The sequence below is a fragment of the Petromyzon marinus genome, chromosome 13 (assembly GCF_048934315.1).
Source record: "Petromyzon marinus isolate PM22_M1 ecotype Great Lakes invasive population chromosome 13, UKy_Petmar_22M1.pri1.0, whole genome shotgun sequence".
In the NCBI taxonomy this organism is placed as follows: Eukaryota; Metazoa; Chordata; class Hyperoartia; order Petromyzontiformes; family Petromyzontidae; genus Petromyzon; species Petromyzon marinus.
In genome coordinates, this window is record NC_133679.1 from 16,144,550 (window position 1) to 16,164,915 (window position 20,366).

At 48.4% G+C, this 20,366-nt stretch overlaps 1 protein-coding gene across 1 annotated transcript; it reads left to right on the top strand.

The window, feature by feature from the left end:
- Positions 1-1,724: 1,724 nt before the first annotated feature.
- On the top strand, positions 1,725-20,030 carry PTPN9 (protein tyrosine phosphatase non-receptor type 9). Its single transcript, XM_032953723.1, has 14 exons — positions 1,725-1,815; positions 4,160-4,303; positions 4,656-4,745; positions 4,888-5,012; positions 6,104-6,209; positions 6,652-6,762; positions 7,563-7,842; positions 10,793-10,949; positions 12,448-12,538; positions 15,001-15,070; positions 15,991-16,069; positions 16,782-16,932; positions 17,430-17,637; positions 18,702-20,030. The coding sequence occupies exons 1-14, from the start codon at positions 1,783-1,785 to the stop codon at positions 18,926-18,928; spliced, it is 1,872 nt and encodes a 623-aa protein (XP_032809614.1). The 5' UTR covers positions 1,725-1,782; the 3' UTR covers positions 18,929-20,030.
- The last annotated feature ends 336 nt before the right edge of the window (positions 20,031-20,366 follow it).

Sequence of the window (20,366 nt, forward strand, 5' to 3'; positions counted from 1 at the left end):
ACTGCAGGGATTCATCTTCTTGGTTCTTTCGGTAAGGTCACGTAGAAGGGAAACAAAATAATAAAAATATAAAACAATAAAATTGTCACGACGTTTCGACTGCAACACAAGCAATCATCATCAGGTGTGAGAACCGCAGCAAGAAAATTTTAAAAAAGTGGCGGTTTTTTTCTTAACGTTCAGAAAAAAAACGACACTTTTTTCAAATTTTCTTGCTGTGGTTTTCACACCTGATGATGATTGCTTGTGTTGCAGTCGAAACGTGACAATTTTATTGTTTTATATTTTTATTATTTATTGTTTCCCTTCTACGTGACTTTACCGAAAGAACCAAGAATATAGGTGTTAAGTTAAAACACCAAACTGAAACCTTTTTTTATGAGGAATCATGTCTGCATTAACCACAATGCTTGTGGTCAGAGTGCAAACAAAAACATACTCTGATAATATATGCATTACTCTTTGGTTCTTTCGGTAAAGTCACGTAGAAAATAAAACTAAATAATAATTAGAAGTTAAGTGTAAGTTGTGAGGAAACCCTCCCCGTAGAGGTGGTTCAAACTAGATTCGAAGTTTCCGTGACTTCGGTAAAGTCACGTAGAAAATAAAAATAAATAATAGAATACGACGTTTCTATTGCAACACAAGCAACCATCATCAGGTAAGAACGAATGATGAAACAAACAGTAAACCTAGAAATATAATGCTATACAACACAGAATCGGCTAACACAACAGTCAACACCCCACCTGGTTGATTACGTTCTTCCAAAGATAAATTTGAGAGACAAAACACAGACACACAGACATGCAGACAGAGATACATGCATGTGTCTGTCTATGTGTCTCCGTGTCTGTGTTTTGTGTCAAATTTAGCAACCTTTGGAAGAACGTAATCAACCAGGTGGGGTGTTGACTGTTGTGTTAGTCGACTGTTTTGTATTGCATTATATTTCTAGGTTTACTATGTTTGTTTCATCATTCATTCTTACCTGATGATGGTTGCTTGTGTTGCAATAGAGACGTCGTATTCTATTACTATTTTATTTTCTACGTGACTTTACCGAAAGAACCAAAGAGTAATTCCTGCAGTCATGAAAGCTTCAAATCTAATATATGCATTGTCCTTGAAACTGATTGGCCCACACCAGAAAAAGCTTTCTTTTGAGCCTCGTCTCAAACGGTGTTAGGCCAAAAGGCGGCCTCTGGTCTAACACCTTTTTTCATTTAGTTTGCTCTCCTGACCCCACACCTCCGATTGTCACAATTGGCTACGTACGGTGTGAAAGAAGTTCAACATACGGTACCTACTTTTCCTATTTTCATATTCAATAGATGCTTATCGCCCATACCAATGCATCCCTTTAATTAACATTTTTAAAATATAAAACGCTATCACATTGACCTTGCTATCATATATATTTGAGATCTGGGCATAAAACGCTTCAAGACGATCTCTGGTAGCATATGTCACTCTTGCGGGTACTGATGGAACATTTTTTTAGCCAATGACCCAGGAGCAAGCATTGAGTGAAGGGGGATGGAGAGTGCTGTGGAGTTGGTCAGAGATCGCGGAGAGGCTGCAAAGGATGGGGGAGGGGCTGGGGGGCAGGGGGTGTGGGGGATAAGGGGAGGGGCTTTGGGAAGTACAGTACATACAGTCGACGATGGGGGCGTGAGGGATGGGGCTGCGGAAGGGGCGGGGCTGTGGGGGAGGGGCGGGGCTATATCTTGGGAGGTGGGTGGCCGCTGTGCGCATGCGCATGAAGCTCGCCGCGGCAAGATGGCGGACGGGTTGACGGGCGATGAGGAGCAGGTGAGGGGTGAGGGGAGACGCGGGGAGACGGCGAGGACAAGGATAGGATGCGAGCCTGTATCCCGGGGCCACTCGGCTCGTGCCCATTTAGGCACGCGAGCGGCGTCGCGTCGGCCTGGGGTTGAAGGCTACGAGGCCGGGTCCCGGGTCGGGCCCCGGGGTCCGAGGTCTCGGGGCGGTGGGGGGGGAGCCCAGGTCCCAGGTCCCCCGGGTCTCCTTCACGAGGCCCAAATTCACCGCGGAGGTACGCAGATGTGGGTTTTAAATGGAGTCCAACCCCCACTGCTGTCATCCTCCCTCATCGCTCCTTCCCGCATCACTCCTTCTTATCACTCGCTCCTCCCCTATCGCTCTTCGCTGCCTCTACCTCTTTCTGCATCACTCCTTTCTCACTGCGAGCTTCTGTCCGCATCACTCCTTCCGCTCACCACGCACTCCCGCGTCACTCCCTCGGAGTGAGCCTTGTACGGATTAATGGTCCAGGCGGTATAAAACTGGGGTCTTGGCCAGGGATTCTCAGCCGATCCGAACCCCGCGTGCCCCTCTCCGTCCTCCGCACTTTATTGGCGGACCCACCAGCAACAGTCACGGAGGGGTCTCGGATCAACAGGAAACCCGGCCGGGTCGCTCGGCGTTGGAGCTTGCGGCTCGCAATCACAGGGAGGTTGCAAGTCCAAAGCGTCGTTGGTGGGGGTTAGGAGTTGACTCGGCCCATCATCATTCTGGGGGTCTATAAATTAAGTACCATGCTTTGGGAAGTCAACAGCGATTTGTCATATGGAATAAACTTGCCCCCGCCAAGGGAATGTGGAATTTCCACTACTGGTTCTGCGAGATTGGCACCCCAGTGCCTTCTCGGGGCTCGTGTGAATCCATCGGCAAGATTTCCGTCAAGAGGCAGTGGCTGTGTTGATTGGTGGTGAACACAATGTCAACAGCTGTTCAGTGGGCAGTGAGGAGAATGCCGGAGTTTGTTTTTGACGGTAAATCATTGTATCTGCAACAGTTCCGAGAATCGCTTCCTCCCCACGGCCTGAACGGCAGTGGCACGCGGGCTACTGAGTGCGACCGCTTCGCTGAGCCCTTTAGGGGATTGCCTTACGAGTGGATTCCCAAACCACATCCACAATCGGGTGCAGGCCACACGCTGATACAGAGTCGCCAGATAGCACCGTTTTCACATCCAGAGGGATTGGAAAGTTTGACTAGGATTTGGTGGAGAGTTATGAAAAAAAGTTGGGATACGTACGTGAACTTGTTTTATCTATCAGGAACGACCCTTGTCTTTAAAGATATGGTCCTTGCCGATTGTCTGGCAGTTAACCAGCACTGGTTCAATCAAGCAAGACTGACTGCTCATGAGTTACTGTCGTAAGCAGTCCAAAGTTTGTAGCTGCTAAATCAATGCAGCTGAAATTGTGCACTCTCAAAAGGCTGTGGCACTGCTAGGTTGTGAAAAGCATTTTACATTTTTCAATGTAGAGACATATTTTAAGTAGTTTTATCGTCCAATTTTTTTATCAGGAAGTGGAAAAAATGGATGAGGCAGGAAGCGGTAAAGTAATGGCTGTGTGAAGTAGGGGGCCATCCATTTAGTACGTACGCAAAAATCTGTAACTTGCCCCCCCCTCCCTGTACGCACGCGTACTCTTTACCCCCCCCCACCTGCGTACGTACGCTTGACGTACCCCCCCCCCCACCCCCGAATCATAGAACGGCCGATATTTAATCCACGCAGAAACAATCAAGGATTACTAATATTGACGTGTTTGAACAAAGTCCACCGCCGGACTCTCTAACTCATTTGTAGGCCAATGTAGACAAATTATTATCGAGGCTTCACCCCCCCCCCCCCCCCCCCCGTTTCCTATGCGTATGTACATTGTCAGTAGACCCCGCATACTCATTTGGGTTAACCACCCTCCATGCGTACGTACTAAATGGATGGCCCCTAGGTGCTTGGGTGGAATCCCGAGAGGAAGAGAATGTGAATGCTTTATCGCGTTCGACAAGGAAGGACGTGTGGGCAGATTCGGAGAGCAGCAGAAGAATGAGCAATGTGGAAGAGAGAATTGTGCCTTAGACTCCGGACCGATTACTGAATGAGTGAACCAGTGTTCCATGGGAATCAAGCTAATTGCCCCCAGTTTTGAGAGACTTAACATTGCTGATGGTGGAGCTGAGTAGCGTTTTCGGAGATTATTCTGATGCGTTTGGGGATCGGAGAACTCGAGGTTAAAGCGAGATACGGATGTGGTTTGTGTCCTTCTCGCTCAACACGCTCTGCCTGCCCCCTCCTTTCCTCTTCCTCTCATGGCCCTAAATCGCCACGTTTGCGTCTCAGGCCACCAAGCAGTTCCTGGAGGAGGTGAACCGCTGGCGTGAGCAGAACGGCGCTGCCCCCGTGTGCTGGGCCACAGCCGTCAAGTTCCTGGCCGCTCGCAAGTTTCACACGCAGCGTGCCATCGAGCTCTTCCACGCCTACCGGGTAAGGAACCGCCCCCAGCGCGGAGGCATCCAACGCACTTACTTGCCACTCTGCCTGTTGTGGCCCTCGCTGAGCGTGTTCGATTCCTGTTCACGACCAATACGTGGCAAATATTTGAAATATTTGAACTTGACCTGGGCATCATCTTAAATCAGTAAGGTGTGTAAACATCAGCATTGGGGAGATGAAGGCGGCTGGGCGTGGTGTTGGCCACCCATCCATCCCCTTGTGTGCCGTACTGACCTGCATAGGTGCTACTTGCTCACAGCTCTTGCCCCAACAGTCTGCTCAAGGCTATACAGGGGATATCTGTCTTCATCTCTGTGGGTCCTTGTGTGTGGTTGTGGCACAGCTGACACGAATCCGGGAGGGCATCTATGGGTTGCGGCCTGACGAAGAGCCCCTCCGCTCGGAGCTCTCCTCCGGAAAGTTCACAATCCTGGTGAGAGCGCCAAGCACTCGCTCGCGCCCCTCGCTTGCTGCTCTCGCGCATCGGTCTTCGTAGATTCTCGCCAACCGGCCTTTTCCTTCAATAGTGCATGTGGGCTACATGGGGGGATCTTTGCCTGTCTCTGTGTGAGCAGAGTGGCCGGGACCCTGGGGGGGCGGCGCTGGCACTCTTCACGGCGAGGCTGCACGAGCCGGCGCGCGCGGCGCACACCGTCGTGCTGCAGGCCGTACTGTACCAGCTCGACCGCGCCGTGGAGAGGCACGCGCTTCTCACGGACCCACTCCTCACGCGCAGGCCCTCCCCACACAGGCCATTCCCGCGCAGGCCCATCCCGCGTAGGCCCATCCCGCGTAGTCGCCCTGCGTAGACCCACATCTCACAGTACTAGGGTGGTTAAAATAGTGTTTTTTATGCGCTACCAGTATGCTCATAGTAATAAATGGTTAATACTGATTATATTATGACCTGTTTGCTGCACTTATCGAAATGGCGAGAGCAACACCACGATGGGTTTAGCTTCTTAACTGAGGAACGCAGGCTGCTGGCAGAGTGGTGATGTGGTCACCTCGCTGAACTTACAATCCAGAGGTTGTCGTTTCTAACTCCTGTCTGGCAGTTTACTTAATTCCCCTGCCCCCATCCTTCCTCCCTCCAAGAGTGTGGAACAACTAAATACCCTCTAGAGCTCCCTCTCGTGGAGACCCTTCTGCAAGCAGTGACGTAAGTAAGCAGTTGCAGGGCTGGACTTTTACCTTTTTAACTGAGAAACGAGGGTGAATGAACCATGCAGTGACTTATGCTGCTGTGTCCTTTGTACGGTCGTGCGAGCCAATCGGCTCCAATCCAACTGGAATCGGTTCCTCAATTTCATAACCAGTGACCTATTCTGAAAACGGTTACTTGTTTCCGGTTCTTGTTGAATACCCCTACCATGGTACCATTTGCTGAGCTGTCCGTAATCAAGCCATCTTGACGGTGCAACAGCTTGACTTGCTCGCTTGCTTTGCTGTTTCCAGTGTAGATGTGTGTGTACGTTCCAAGTTGAGGGGGGTGGCATTGCCATGGTTGGCGCACTGCGCTAAGAACCTGAACTACATTTTCACTTGTGGCCAACATTTGTGAGGATTATCTGTACCGGTCCCAGGCCTTTCCTAGGTCAACTTGGCCTTAAATCAACACCTGGTGTGGTTTGTTAAGATCAGCAATGGGGAAGACAAAGGGGGCCAAGCATTGTGTTGGCCACCTACCGCCTGGTGTGCGGTGCCGGCCTTCATAGGTGCTGCTCGCGAACAGCATTTTCCCCAACAGTCTGCTAAAGGCTGCATGGGGGATCTTGTCTCTGTTAACAGCCGTGACACCCAGAGGAACGGCCTGGTGTTTGTGTATGACATGACGGACTCCACCTACCGCAACTTTGACTATGAGCTCTGCGTCAAGATGCTTAACCTACTCAAGGTCGGCTTGCACAGTCTGCACACACACACAGTTTGATTCGACTCCATTTATACACGACTCAGATAATAATTTTGTAGCCAAGTTGATGTTTTTCGGAACTTTATTTTAGTATGAGCAGCATTAAAAGTAATTTGTGAGACCTAACTTTCAATGCAGGAAATTTGTTTTACGTAATATTTGTTTATCTTTGTGCATGTATATAACGTGCTTATCACTGCTCTGACTTATATTTGCTTCATTGTTGTATTTTTTTTGCTTTTGTCGTTGTGGTAACCCAGGTCACTCTTGAAAATGACTCATCCTGCTCTCAGAGTTCTCACCTTGTTAAGCAATCAAACTTGAACGGCTTTTGCTTCCCGCTTATCTGGTATGCCGAGCCTCTGCGCGTGTGGAGACAGTCTGCGTAATCAATGCCGCTGTATGATTTTTTTCTTGTGTGCAGGGTGCGTTTCCCGCGCGGCTGAAGCGCGTGCTCATCGTGTCATCTCCCATCTGGTTCCGTGCTCCCTTCACCGTCCTGCGTCTCTTCGTGCGGGAAAAGCTTCGCGACCGGGTGAGCGCACCCTCGCGGTGCGGCCACAGCACGCTCGCAGCAGTTGTAGCCGAGCAAGCACAGTCCTCCGGGCAGCAATATATGCAACCTAGAAATTATATATATGTATGTTGAACTTCTTTCGCACCATACGTAGCTAATTGGAGGTATGGGGAAAGTAAAAATGTGACTTATTCATACTTGGTGGCTCTTGTCCTGATGTTTGACAGTTAACAGTGATTGTCGTTTATCTACATTTGATTGAGAATTGTTCAATTGCCAGTGAGGGAGCTGAAACGGATAATTGGTGCATTCAACACTTGTAAACCTGACGGCTTAATGTTTGGCTATTTTTAGTGGTGGAGGGGCTTAACGACGTGCATTCGACCAGATTGTGGCCTAACCAAAATATATATAATTATATAATTAGTCTTCAAATGTGCAGGGTAGCACCGTGTTAACACTCGCGCCTCACAGCAAGAAGGGATGGGTTTGATTCCTGACTTAGGTTACTTTCTGTGTTGGGTTTGTATGTTTCCCCCTGTTCTGCATGGGATTCTTCCTGGTTCTCTGGTTTCTTCCCACAGCTAAAAACATGCTAAATAACTCGTATTGGCCAAAACAACCATATAGGATTACACAAAGCAACATTGCCTTCTGAAAAGACCTGGCAGGACCCTCCTGAAAAAGAGACTTGAGACTCGGTGAATATTTCCTGGGTAAATGAGCTTAATAACATTCATAATAAATAATAAATGGTGATAATGCAGTTTTGGTACAGCTGAGTGTGACATCGTGAGTCTTGCCTCCGCCTGCGCCAGGTGTGCACCGTGCGCCTGTCGGAGCTGCAAGCATTTGTTCCCTGCGCATCGCTGCCATCCCAGCTGGGGGGCTCGCTCCCACTTGACCACACTGGGTGGCTGCAGGCCTGTGCCTCGTCCAACTCTGTGTCCACCACTGGCTACACCAGCATGGACGACCTCCTCTTTCTGCCATCCGTCTCTAACAACGCTCCGCTCAGCCCCTGCAACAACCAGCGCCAGCCCAACGGTGCGCAGCCGGGTAGCGGTGGCGGTGGTGGCGGCACCGGCAACAACAACGGTAACTACGGCAACAGCACTAGTGTCTCGCGGCAAGAAGCACCCTGGTTCCGATTCCGGACTCGGGCGCCTTTCTGCATGTGTCCAGGGTGTCAACTGACATTGATTGCTTTTTATTTGAATGACCCACAGAGGACCTTGACATACAGAGCACGCATGTAACGACACACAGACATTTAAATGTATTACTTGTACAGTGTGCATTGACAGTGAATATACCACACATTAAATGGGCACCTGGTGCGGCATGTAAAAATTGGCACTGAAAAGACAGCGGCCGGTGAGGCCGGTTCTGGTCACGCCATCCTCTCATTCTAGATTTGAAGCTTTCGTGACTGCAAGGATCCATACTCTTTGGTTCTATTCGGTAAAGTCACGTAGGTAAAAAATAAAACAAAAAATCACGACGTTTCGGCCACAACACAAGTGGCCTTCATCAGATGAAGGGACCAAACTGTCCAGAGGACAGCATTGGAGTGAAGAAAGCCAAGCGCAGTTCGCCTCTTTTAAGCTGTGAGGGGGTAAACAGAAAACGCCTTGACAAAGGAAATTAGCATAAAATATACGACTGTGAAAGCTTGGAATTAGCATAAAATGATATTACACCACCTTGGGATTTTGGAATGCCGCTATTTGAATAAATATACTGTACCATTGAAAATTAGTTTAATGTTTGGTTCGATTTAGAACATCTTTCTAATGGTTGCTTAATTTAAAACCATCTCGGTTGAAATTGTCTGTGTTTGTAAATCTGAATTGCCTCGTGAACAAATCTCTGATAAAAACCCGTGGGTTTGCAAAGAACCTTGGTATTGGAGAAAATTATATCGTGATCACCCACAGTGTTGTAACAGTGATCAGCTACGGCAGAAGAATTCGTTCTGCCGTGTTTCAAATCTGATTTGTGCTCGCGAATTCGGTCAGAGACATGTCGTTTCGTTTCCCCGATATAGCAGTCACCACAGGTGCAGATCAATTTGTAAACCCTGGGGTACTGTAAGTCAGGAATGACATCCTTCACGGAAGGGATCCGGTCACAGATTTTGTGTACTGTATTGAACCGGACCAGGATCTTGTGTTTGTTTAGAATTTTGGAGATCTTTTTAGTAACGCCTGCTATATATGGTAGTATGATGGTTTTGATCGGAGTATCAAGTGGTTGTTTCTGTATGGAGGGAGAAACAGCACCACACTACGACCCATTGTATCCACGATCAACTCCCCTACCTATAGACTAGCCCGTTTTCTGTCAGATACCTTGCTGCCTTTCACTGGCAAGACCGCCTCAGCAGTACTTAACTCAGCCCAATTGGTCTCTATGGTCAAAGAATTTGAACTGTCCCCTGACGATATCCTTGTCAGCTTCGATGTGGTCTCTATGTTCACCAAGGTCCCAGTACCTGATACCATTGAAATAATTGAAAATTTGGTCCAACATGGACTAGACCCCGATACACCTGCACTGGTTAGGCACTGCCTCAACAATACCTACTTTACTTGGAATGGCACCTTCTACAAACAAAATGAGGGTACCCCCATGGGTTTCCCCTTGTCACCAGTGATAGCCAATATTTTCATTGAGAAATTTGAATCAGACGCCATCCCAACTTCCACCCTCAGACCTTCCCTGTGGAAGAGATATGTAGACGACACTTTTGTCATTTGGCCACATGGCCTCCCAGCTTTGAACCTTTTCCTAGACCACATTAATTCCAGAAACCCCGCCATTAAATTCACCATGGAAGTGGAGGAAGATGGCAAGCTGCCATTCTTGGATGTTCTGTTTGAGAGGAGACATGATGGCTTATTTGGACATTCTGTCTACAGGAAACCCACCCACACAGATTCCTACTTGAAACCTGAGTCCCACCACCACCCGACGCAAAATAATTCTCTCATCAAAACGTTTTACCACAGGGCTCATTGCATTTCAGACCAACACCACCTGACCAGTGAATTAAAACATGTACATCTGGCCGTCAAAAGGAATGGATACTCTGACCGTACCATCCGCCAAGCTGTTTGTCCCTCCATACAGAAACAACCACTTGATACTCCGATCAAAACCATCACACTACCATATATGGCAGGCGTTACTAAAAAGATCTCCAAATTTCTAAACAAACACAAGATCCTGGTCCGGTTCAATACAGTACACAAAATCTGTGACCTGATCCCTTCCGTGAAGGATGTCATTCCTGACTTACAGTACCCTGGGGTTTACAAATTGATCTGCACCTGTGGTGACTGCTATATCGGGGAGACGAAACGACATGTCACTGACCGAATTCGCGAGCCAAATCAGATTTGAAACACGGCAGAACGAATTCTTCTGCCGTAGCTGATCACTGTTACAACGCTGTGGGTGACCACGATATAGTTTTCTCTGATACCAAGGGCCTCTGCAAACCCACGGGTTTTTATCAGAGATTTGTTCACAAGGCAATTCAGATCTACAAACAAAGACACAATTTCAACCGAGAAGATGGTTTCAAATTAAGCAACCATTGGAAAGATGTTCTAAATCGAACCAAACATTAAACTAATTTTCAATGGTACAGTATATTTATTCAAGTAGTGGTATTCCAAACTCCCAAGGTGGTGTAATATCATTTTAGGCTAATTCCAAGCTTTCACAGTAGTACATTTTATGCTAATTTCCTTTGTCAAGGCGTTTTCTGTTTACCCCCTCACAGCTTAAAAGAGGCGACCTGTGCTTGGCTTTCTTCACTCCAACGCTGTCCTCTGGACAGTTTGGTCCCTTCACCTGATGAAGGCCACTTGTGTTGTGGCTGAAACGTCGTGATTTTTTGTTTTATTTTTTACCTACGTGACTTTACCGAATAGAACCAAAGAGTATCCTCTCATATGTTTGTCTCGCCGGCGCTTGTCCCACTAGTTGGGGTGGGCTCCATGGGAGAACTTTGTCTGCATTTTGTGTGTCCGTGCAGCGGATGGGGAGGAAGGCTGGCTGCATGGTGGCATTGGTCCAGGCCGCACCCTGGAGGAGCTGGTGTACCACCTGAAGGCCGTGAGGAAGCGCGGCATCTACAGCGAGTACGAGGAGATTGCGCGTCAGCCGCCCACCGGGACCTTCCACTGCTCAAAGTGAGACGCGTCTGCTGCACAAGGCCTCGGAGGCAGTGAAAATTGACCCGTCCCCAGTCTGTAATGTAATTAACTATGAGCTTACTATTATTTTTTTGCCAGCTAAGGACTACTGAGCTATATAGCTCTATTTCAGAAGTGACTTGGTCACAAATGATGGATCAAAGAAAATGAAATAATCATGTGGACATTTATAACAGCCAAATAATCCAAACACTTGTTTCTAAAATGAGTTTAACATCTACATGAGTTTACCATCTAACAGGGCCCATGCCTATAAACATTTGGCATTGCACCAACATTGGTTCAAAGAAGTCTGACTGCTGATGAGATACTGAATGTTGAAACTGGTCCAGAGTTTGATGTGTTAAACCAATGCTGCTAAAAAAATTGTCAGAATGAAGGCTGTATGTGGTTGATGGGATTTGTGTAAAAAAATACTTTTAGTTTTAATGTCGAGGGACAGATTTTGGAAAGAGGTAAATTTTCTACTTATTTTGTTATTTATATTGTCTGCAATGATGTAAATTATTTTCTTGTGACTCCATTCGAGGTGTTTTGAGGCCTAATCGTATGTCAAGCCCCTCTTCCTGCCAGCAGCCGCTTCTCCCAGTCCACAGACCGAACTTGTGAATTTCCTCCCAAAGAGATGATGGCAGGGGATTCCAAAGTGGAGCAGTGCGAGGGGAAAAATCAGAAAGCGAAGTATTGTGATCTGCAGTGTGGTGAATAAGTGAATGTGGGTGAGTGGGCGGGTAAGTGAATGAGTTGTGAGTTTGGTGGTTGCACAGTGTGGATGAGATGAAATAGCCTGGTAAACAGTCCTCAACATGGGTGGAGGAATCTACGAGCGAGGTTCATGGGAACAGTAACCATGGTAGTAGCGGTAGCAGTGATAAGTAGCGAACTGACTGTCGGTGACTGAAATGAGTGACTTGAGTGAATCATGTATCCCCCCCCCACCTCTTCCCTCTGCCTGGGGGTGACACTAAAAGTGCAGTCCCAGGGATAGACAAATCAGAGCCAGGGAAATCCCCCCCCGCCTTGCTGGTGGGTCTGCATGTCTTTCTCTTGTGCGTGGAGTATACTTATAGATTTAGTCCATGGTCCACAGCAGAAACCAGTGCGACCCTTAGTCGCACAAATTTAAAAACTTGTATTTTACCAGGCTTATATGGCTCTTTTTCAGAAGCGACCTTGCCACAAATGATAGCTCAATTAAGTGGCTTATCATGTGGAAACTTAAAGCAACCAAATACTCTAAATGCATGTTGATCTTAAATACGGAGGGGAAAACCGGAGGACCCTGCGACAATGGGGAGAACATACAAACTCCAAATATACAGGCATCGGGGTCATCATTGGCCTCGTGTAGCTATTGGAACCACTTGTGATGATGCCACCTTGGTCGGGACCGACAAGATAGGTATCTGGCCCTGACTCGTGGACTGTTTGCGCTCGCGGCATCTGACCTCGAGCCCGCTGCTGTGTGTGCCAGGCTGCCGTACAACTTTGGCAAGAACCGCTATACAGACGTCCTGTGCCTTGACCAGTCGCGCGTCAAGTTGGGCTCCTCTGGGAATGACGAGGTAGGAACTTGGTTTCTTAATAGGCGTTATTTTGCATTCACGGTGGCTGCTGCAAACAGGGCAACGTCTCGAGTAATGAACATAACTTGTTCACTTCTTTAACCGAGAATCAAAGGGAAGTGCTGCCACAGCAGTGGAATGGTCAGCAGCACACTGGACTTGCAATCCCGGGGGCGGCAGTTGAAACAATGAGGTCAAGTAAATCCCCCCCTGACCCACCGTGTTTGTCCACCCAGCACTATTGTAAATGTGTGCACCACAGTTGATCAATCGGCAGGGTCGCACGATGGGTTTGGTTAATTTGTTGTTACGCACATTTTTCAACACAGTGGGGGTTAACTTGGCCCACCACCTCTCTATGGTTTATAAAATGCCTACCACTTTGTGGGGGATGTCAACAGTGGTTTTCCTATAGGTACAGTGAGGGGAAAAAAAGTATTTGATCCCCTGCTGATTTTGTATGTTTGCCCACTGACAAAGAAATGATCAGTCTATAATTTTAATGGTAGGTTTATTTGAACAGTGAGAGACAGAATAACAACAAAAAAATCCAGAAAAACGCATGTCAAAAATGTTATAAATTGATTTGCATTTTAATGAGGGAAATAAGTATTTGACCCCCTCTCAATCAGAAAGATTTCTGGCTCCCAGGTGTCTTTTATACAGGTAACGAGCTGAGATTAGGAGCACACTCTTAAAGGGAGTGCTCCTAATCTCAGCTTGTTACCTGTATAAAAGACACCTGCCCACAGAAGCAATCAATCAGATTCCAAACTCTCCAGCATGGCCAAGACCAAAGAGCTCTCCAAGGATGTCCGGGACAAGATTGTAGACCTACACAAGGCTGGAATGGGCCACAAGATCATTGCCAAGCAGCTTGGTGAGAAGGTGACAACAGTTGGTGCGATTATTCGCAAATGGAAGAAACACTAAAGAACTGTCAATCTCCCTCGGCCTGGGGCTCCATGCAAGATCTCACCTCGTGGAGTTGCAATGATCATGAGAACGGTGAGGAATCAGCCCAGAACTACACGGGAGGATCTCAAGGCAGCTGGGACCATAGTCACCAAGAAAACAATTGGTAACGCACTACGCCGTGAAGGACTGAAATCCTGCAGCGCCCGCAAGGTCCCCCTGCTCAAGAAAGCACATATACATGCCCGTCTGAAGTTTGCCAATGAACATCTGAATGATTCAGAGGATAACTGGGTGAAAGTGTTGTGGTCAGATGAGACCAAAATGGAGCTCTTTGGCATCAACTCAACTCGCCGTGTTTGGAGGAGGAGGAATGCTGCCTATGACCCCAAGAACACCATCCCCACCGTCAAACATGGAGGTGGAAACATTATGCTTTAGGGGTGTTTTTCTGCTAAGGGGACAGGACAACTTCACCACATCGATGGGACGATGGACGGGGCCATGCACCGTCAAATCTTGGGTGAGAACCTCCTTCCCTCAGCCAGGGCATTGAAAATGGGTCGTGGATGGGTATTCCAGCATGACAATGACCCAAAACACACAGCCAAGGCAACAAAAAGGAGTGGCTCAAAAAGAAGCACATTAAGGTCCTGGAGTAGCCTAGCCAGTCTCCAGACCTTAATCCCATAGAAAATATGTGGAGGGAGCTGAAGGTTCGAGTTGCCAAACGTTAGCCTCGAAACCTTAATGACTTGGAGAAGATCTGCAAAGAGGAGTGGGACAAAATCCCTCCTGAAATGTGTGTAAACCTGGTGGCCAACTACAAGAAACGTCTGACCTCTGATTGCCAACAAGGGTTTTGCCACCAAGTACTAAGTCATGTTTTGCAGAGGGGTCAAATACTTATTTCCCTCATTAAAATGCAAATCAATTTATAACATTTTTGACATGCGTTTTTCTGGATTTTGTTGTTGTTATTCTGTCTCTCACTGTTCAAATAAACCTACCATTAAAATTATAGACTGATCATTTCTTTGTCAGTGGGCAAACGTACAAAATCAGCAGGGGATCAAATACTTTTTTCCCTCGCTGTAAACGTAGGAATGTAGAATTCCCACCACTGGCTCTGGAGGGCTGTAATCGGCAGATCAGCATCAATTCCTCTGCTCATTTGAGCAGCAGTTCACTTTGAGTTGCATATGAACGCTCGTCTGCGTGTGTGTGTGCGCCTGAGGAGTGCTAGTGTAGCGGTTGGCGCGCTGCGCTACGAACCCGGAGACCCGAGTTCGATTCCCTCTTAACGGCCAACACCAATGACTTATCGCAACCGGTTCTGGGCCTCCGCTAGGTCGACTCGGCCTCATGAGTACCTGGTGCGGTGTGTAAACATCGCCACTCGGGAGATAATGGCGGCTGGGCATGGTGCTGGCCACCCACCCCCTCGTGTGCCGTGTCGGCTTTCATAGGTGCTCTCTAAAAGCACTTGCCCTAAAAGTCTGTTAAGGCAATACGGGCGATCTTTGTCTTTGTTGTGTCATGCGTAGAAGATGGACTACATCAACGCCAGCTTCATGGATGGTTACAAGCAGCACAACGCGTACATCGCCACGCAGGGTACGATGGGGGCGGGGGGCCAGGGGGGCCATGTGACTTGCAAACGTCACCTGTGGTTGCATTTGATACGTCCATGTCTGTCGACTCACCAGTGCAATAAGCACCTTGAATCCGTGCAGATGGTCTGGAGCCCACTTTTATACCTAAACATTTACTAAATGTGACTTGGGTTATGTTGTGCACTGTTTTACATTTTCTCCTTGAATGCAATTGTTTTTTAAATTATTTCTGTTTGGTTGCTTTTGGTCTGATTTCTATTTTTTTCATTGTTGTGACCCGGCCCACTCTTGCAAATGATACTCACCCTGGTCTCTTTGAATTCTCACCTGGTTACACAAAAGAAACCTGAAACATGAGCCTCTGGCCTTGCCTGGCCAATGGCGCGACTCTAGATCATTCCTAGGCAGGGTGGCAGCGCGGTTGTAACTCACGCCTTGACAAGGAGGACCTGGGTTCGATTCCCGACTCTGCGTTGAGTGGTGGGGAGGGACTTAACGACACGCATCGCTAAACACTCGCCGTTTTCATTCGTGTTTGCCAAACATCCCATTGCAGTAGGGCCCTCGTGAAAAAGTCTTTGGGCTCGGCGTGGCTTTTCTGGGTAAATAAGTAATGGTTATTTATCAGTGCTGTTTCTCGGCTAACGCAGGCTCCCCCAGTATCACCAGTTCTCACTTGAGACGTTCACCGTGTGAGGCTTCCCCAGCATCAACTGAAGCAACACCCATAGCTGCCCCTCTTCGCAGGCCTGAGCCATAAATGGGTGCGCAAGGACGTGATCGGTTTAGCTTTTGTTTGGTTTGACCCCGTGAGAATTTGACGGACCAGGATGATTCTGTTTACAAAAGTGACATGGGGGTGCTGCTACGTGCCGTCGGCAGAGCTCGCGCAGTGACATACGCCCGTGTCGCTGTGCGCAGGCCCCATCCCGCAGACCTTTGTTGATTTCTGGAGGATGGTGTGGGAGCAGAGAGTGCAGGTGATCGTCATGACCACGCGGTGAGGGTCACCCCCAGTGCAGCCATCTCATTTCCTCTGTCTCGGACAAACTGCCACATTGGCCCTGTATAGTCAAGTAAATATAACAATAATGATCGGCAGGATGGCGCCAGTGTTAACACTTGTGCCTCACAGCGAGAATCCTTTGTTCAATTATGTTTGGAGTTTGTATGCTTTTCTCTCTCTTCTGGAGAGGATGACGATGAGTGTGTGGGGAGCGTTAAGTGCTTTGCGCTACGAACCCAGCGACCTGAGTTCGATTCGGCTCCCAGCCAAGACCAGTGATAATTATCTGAACTAGTCCTGAGCCTTCCTTTGGTTGACTCTGCCTCCAATGAGTGTCTAGGACCCATATCTAACGGAGCCAATAAACACCTGGCAGTTCACTCAGACTGTCAAAACTGGTCAAGTTTGTGTGTATTGAATCAATGCTGCTGAAATGACTCACGGAAGGAAGGCTGTTTGGCTGTTGGGATGTTTTTTTTTTACATTGAGGGACAGATATGAAGGAGGTAAATCGTCGATTTCATTATTTTGTCACATTCTCGACATGTACGCTAAGCTCTTGTGTACTCTGTGGCACGTGGGCAGCATGAGCCCCAACTGGAATATGGGAGATGCGTGCGTGTTTATTTAATGGTGCGAAGTGAAGCGGTTTCGATCGCCGTGGACGTGTGGTGTCTGTATTCCCGTGTACGCACGCCCTGCTCAGGGTGGTGGAGAGGGGCCGGGTGAAGTGTGGCCAGTACTGGCCTCTGGACGCTACAAGCAGCTGCACGTTCGGCCCTTTCACGGTCACCAGCCTGCATCTGGAAAAGTTCCAGGACTACAATCTGACCACACTTGAAGTCCACAACATGCAGGTCATTTTGGTCATTCTGACGGCCTTCCTCGTTGGTTATTCTGACTTTTTGGGGTTTTTTTCCTGAAGTTAGGCGTGATTTCAAATGAAGCAATGCATATCTAATCGCTGCCAATTATTGCTGTGAGAATTGCTCTTCAGCTTACCAGTGAGTTAGCTGAAGCAACAATTGTGTCATTAAACGTTTGCACATGTGACAATTTATTGTTCGACTTTTGGGTGGTGGAAGGGATACGTGGCCCAACCTAAAAATCAAATGTGAATAATGCACGTCTTGGACGTGGTGTCGCTTCTCATCTAATGATGCTTTTGTTTTTTATTGAGCTGCCTTCCTCTCTGCCGGGGGCATTTCAGCACCCTACACAACAATGAGCGACTTGCATCACATCTCATTCATTTGAACCGCGAACCTCTGCAATGAGTGGCGAGCGCACTGCTCCTGGGCTCATAGCCGTTAGACTGTCCGTGCAACGGTGCTGTGTGTGCGTCTGTGTATAGACGGGAGAGACCCGCGAGGTCGCGCACTACCAATACATGAGCTGGCCGGACTTCGGGGTTCCGCGCTCGGCGCTCGGCATGCTTGACTTCCTGGCGCACGTGTCGCGGCACCAGGCGGCAGCGACGCAGGCACTGGGGGGTGAATGGCGCGGGCACCCGGGGGGGCCACCCGTGGTCGTGCACTGCAGCGCCGGCATTGGCCGCACTGGTACGCACCTACTGGGCCTGGGCCACGAGTACAGATCGACTTGGCCCACTCACTCACTCGCCCAAAAGCAACCATGGTAGATTTAACTGTGACCTTAGCTCGTTGATTCCTCCACCTATTTTGAGGACTCTGGTGTACCAGACACTTTCATGTCATCCACACCGTTTTCAACCACCACACTGCAGGTCATAACAACTCCCTTGCTCAACCAATCATTCACCCACTAACCCAGTCATTGACCTATCAATCGCCCACTCACTTACCCACCCACTCACTCGCTACACTGCAGATCACAACATTTATCTGTCTTGCTTCCTCCCTCACACTTCTCCACTTTGGAACCCACTGTCACGATTTCTTTTCTCAAAACTTTACTATAGGGTTGCTCAGTTCAAGAGACATGTTAACACTCATCTCTGACAGCTTTGATAGTGCTGCTTATATTACTGGCCACTTGATGTGTTGGGACTGTCCTTTTATCAACTTTATTTTAAAAGCCTTATCCAATTACAAAAATAAAAAAAGTCGTTTACTAGGTAAGGCCCACTGACCTATGTAGCTCTCTTTCAGAAGCAACCTGGCTATCACAAATTATAGCTCAATGAAGTGGCTTATCATATGGAAATTTAAAGCGGCCAAATACTCAATGCATGTTTACAAATTATCTCTCTTATTTCCTTATTTTCAGGGAAGATGCACAGAGTCCAAAAACTATTTCAGGATGGTCCTGCTTCATTGGGATGTTTGCTCAACACCAATGACAGTGCTAGTTTTTAGCTCTGGAATGACACCAGAGAACCTGGTGGAAACATACAGAACAGGAGGATAACATTCAAACTCCTTGCAGAAAGGCGCCCCAGTCAGAAATCGGACCCAGGTCCTCGTGAGGAACAAGTGCCACCGTTCCGCCACCCTGCCACCGGCATTGTGAATCGTAATATTAATATAAACTCCTCCTGTATTGCCAGTTAACGTAACGTGACGCGACACGCGATGCTGCACGCGTTTCCCCCCCCCCCCCCGTCTGTGCGGTGAATCTGAAATCGGCCACGTGCTTCCTGCAGGAACGTTCTGCACGCTGGACATCTGCCTGGCAAGGTTGCGTGAGGTGGGCACAGTGGACGTGGCGGGTGCGGTGCGGCGCATGCGCAGCCAGCGTGCCTTCTCCATCCAGACGGCCGACCAGTATTACTTCTGCCACACGGCACTCATTGAGCACGCGCAGCGCGCCGGCCTGCTGCCCGCGCACGTAGAGTGGTCTCCCAGCGACATCGACTCCGACAGTGACTAACCAGGAGGCCGGCCGCACCAACCAGACTCGCTCGGCGAATGGACACGCACGCACGGCCCGGTGCGGCGCCGCGGCCTCCATGTGATGGGAGGCAGCGCCGCCGCAGACGCAGGCCCCGCCGCTCGGGCGAGCACAGCCCACATCGTCTGCATTGTGTCTCGTGTATAAACTCAACAAAACCTGGGTCACACGTATACTTTTGCCTTTTTATTACGTGCCTTTGAATCCTTTAACGCAGTTTTGCAATCGTACTGATGGGCGGAGGTTGGTTCCTGTTATATTTCCCAGTATGTAAATACTGTGTACGATATATGTGTGTATACATATGTGTTGTGTGTGTGTATATATACATATGTGTACGGTATATGTGGTTGGACTGTGATCATGTGAGTGTTCTGAATGCAAAGAGTTAATGCATTGTACTCGGGGATGGGGTAGGTCAAAACTGGGGACAGTGTGGGTTGGCGGAGGGAAGAAGTAGCGTGTGAAAGTGACTATGGACAATACTTGTGCGTCTCTGCTCCCAGGGATCCTACACGCGTCTGTGTGACTGTCGTGATTCGGGGTCGGTCCCTACAGAACGGGGCAAGTCTGTGGGGTCTGTTTGCTCTTCGTATCGTCCAGTGGGGAAGTTGGTAGTGGCCGTACGAAGAGAAGGGCCACGGCCGGCACCGACCCGTGACGACATTGTGTTGCCAATCGGTAGAGGCTGCGTGTTTTGTAACCGGGCGGCATGTGTTTGTGAGCATGGGTTTGTGCCGGAGACGGCGCCTGTTCTCGCTGGGCCTCGTCGCTTGACGGAGTCCAGGGTGCCCGCTCGTTTGTCTGCTGGCTGCTCAAGAAGGGAGTGGTGTTGAGACAAGCGTGAAGGCCTTTTTTACAGTAACTAATTTCTTTTGTATTTTCGTCGTGTACTCAATAGACGTCTGTGCATTTACATATTTAGAAAATGTAATCTCTATACTGTTGCGTACTATGGTAGTCGCTGAAGGTACCTTAACAGGAAGAAATCCGGTAATTGGTAAAGATTGTTCACAACAAGACTTTAGTTGTAAGCCTTTTATTTATTGCTACTTATAATAATAAAACGTATACTCTGGCATTCCGTAGTCACGTATGCACATTAAAGGGATTTCCAGCCGGGTTGCTCAGTGGTGGAGCGAGCGGCTTGCAATTTGAAGGCTACGAGTTCAAACCCCAATTAGGGGTTGATAGAATTAGTCCACTTAGGATTCAACAGGTGGTTCGCCGATGAAGCAACTCGCCCCAGTCGGAGTGTGGAATATTTGCTGCTGGCTCAACAGGGCTGTAAACAGGATATGAGCACCAATGCCTCGGTAGCCATTTAAGCAGAAACTCATTTTGTTGAAAACATCACACTGCAATGCCTCAAGTGAGAACAGTCTAAAGACTCAGGAGGGTCCTGCTACATTGAGAT

What these genes read in the sequence shown, in the direction of transcription:
- PTPN9 (XM_032953723.1), top strand. Translation starts at nt 1,783, where the DNA reads ATGGCGGACGGGTTGACGGGCGATGAGGAGCAG. An exon ending in GTGATCGTCATGACCACGCG is followed by an intron (nt 16,070 to 16,781) that starts GTGAGGGTCACC and finishes CGCCCTGCTCAG; the next exon opens with GGTGGTGGAGAGGGGCCGGG. An exon ending in TTGAAGTCCACAACATGCAG is followed by an intron (nt 16,933 to 17,429) that starts GTCATTTTGGTC and finishes GTCTGTGTATAG; the next exon opens with ACGGGAGAGACCCGCGAGGT.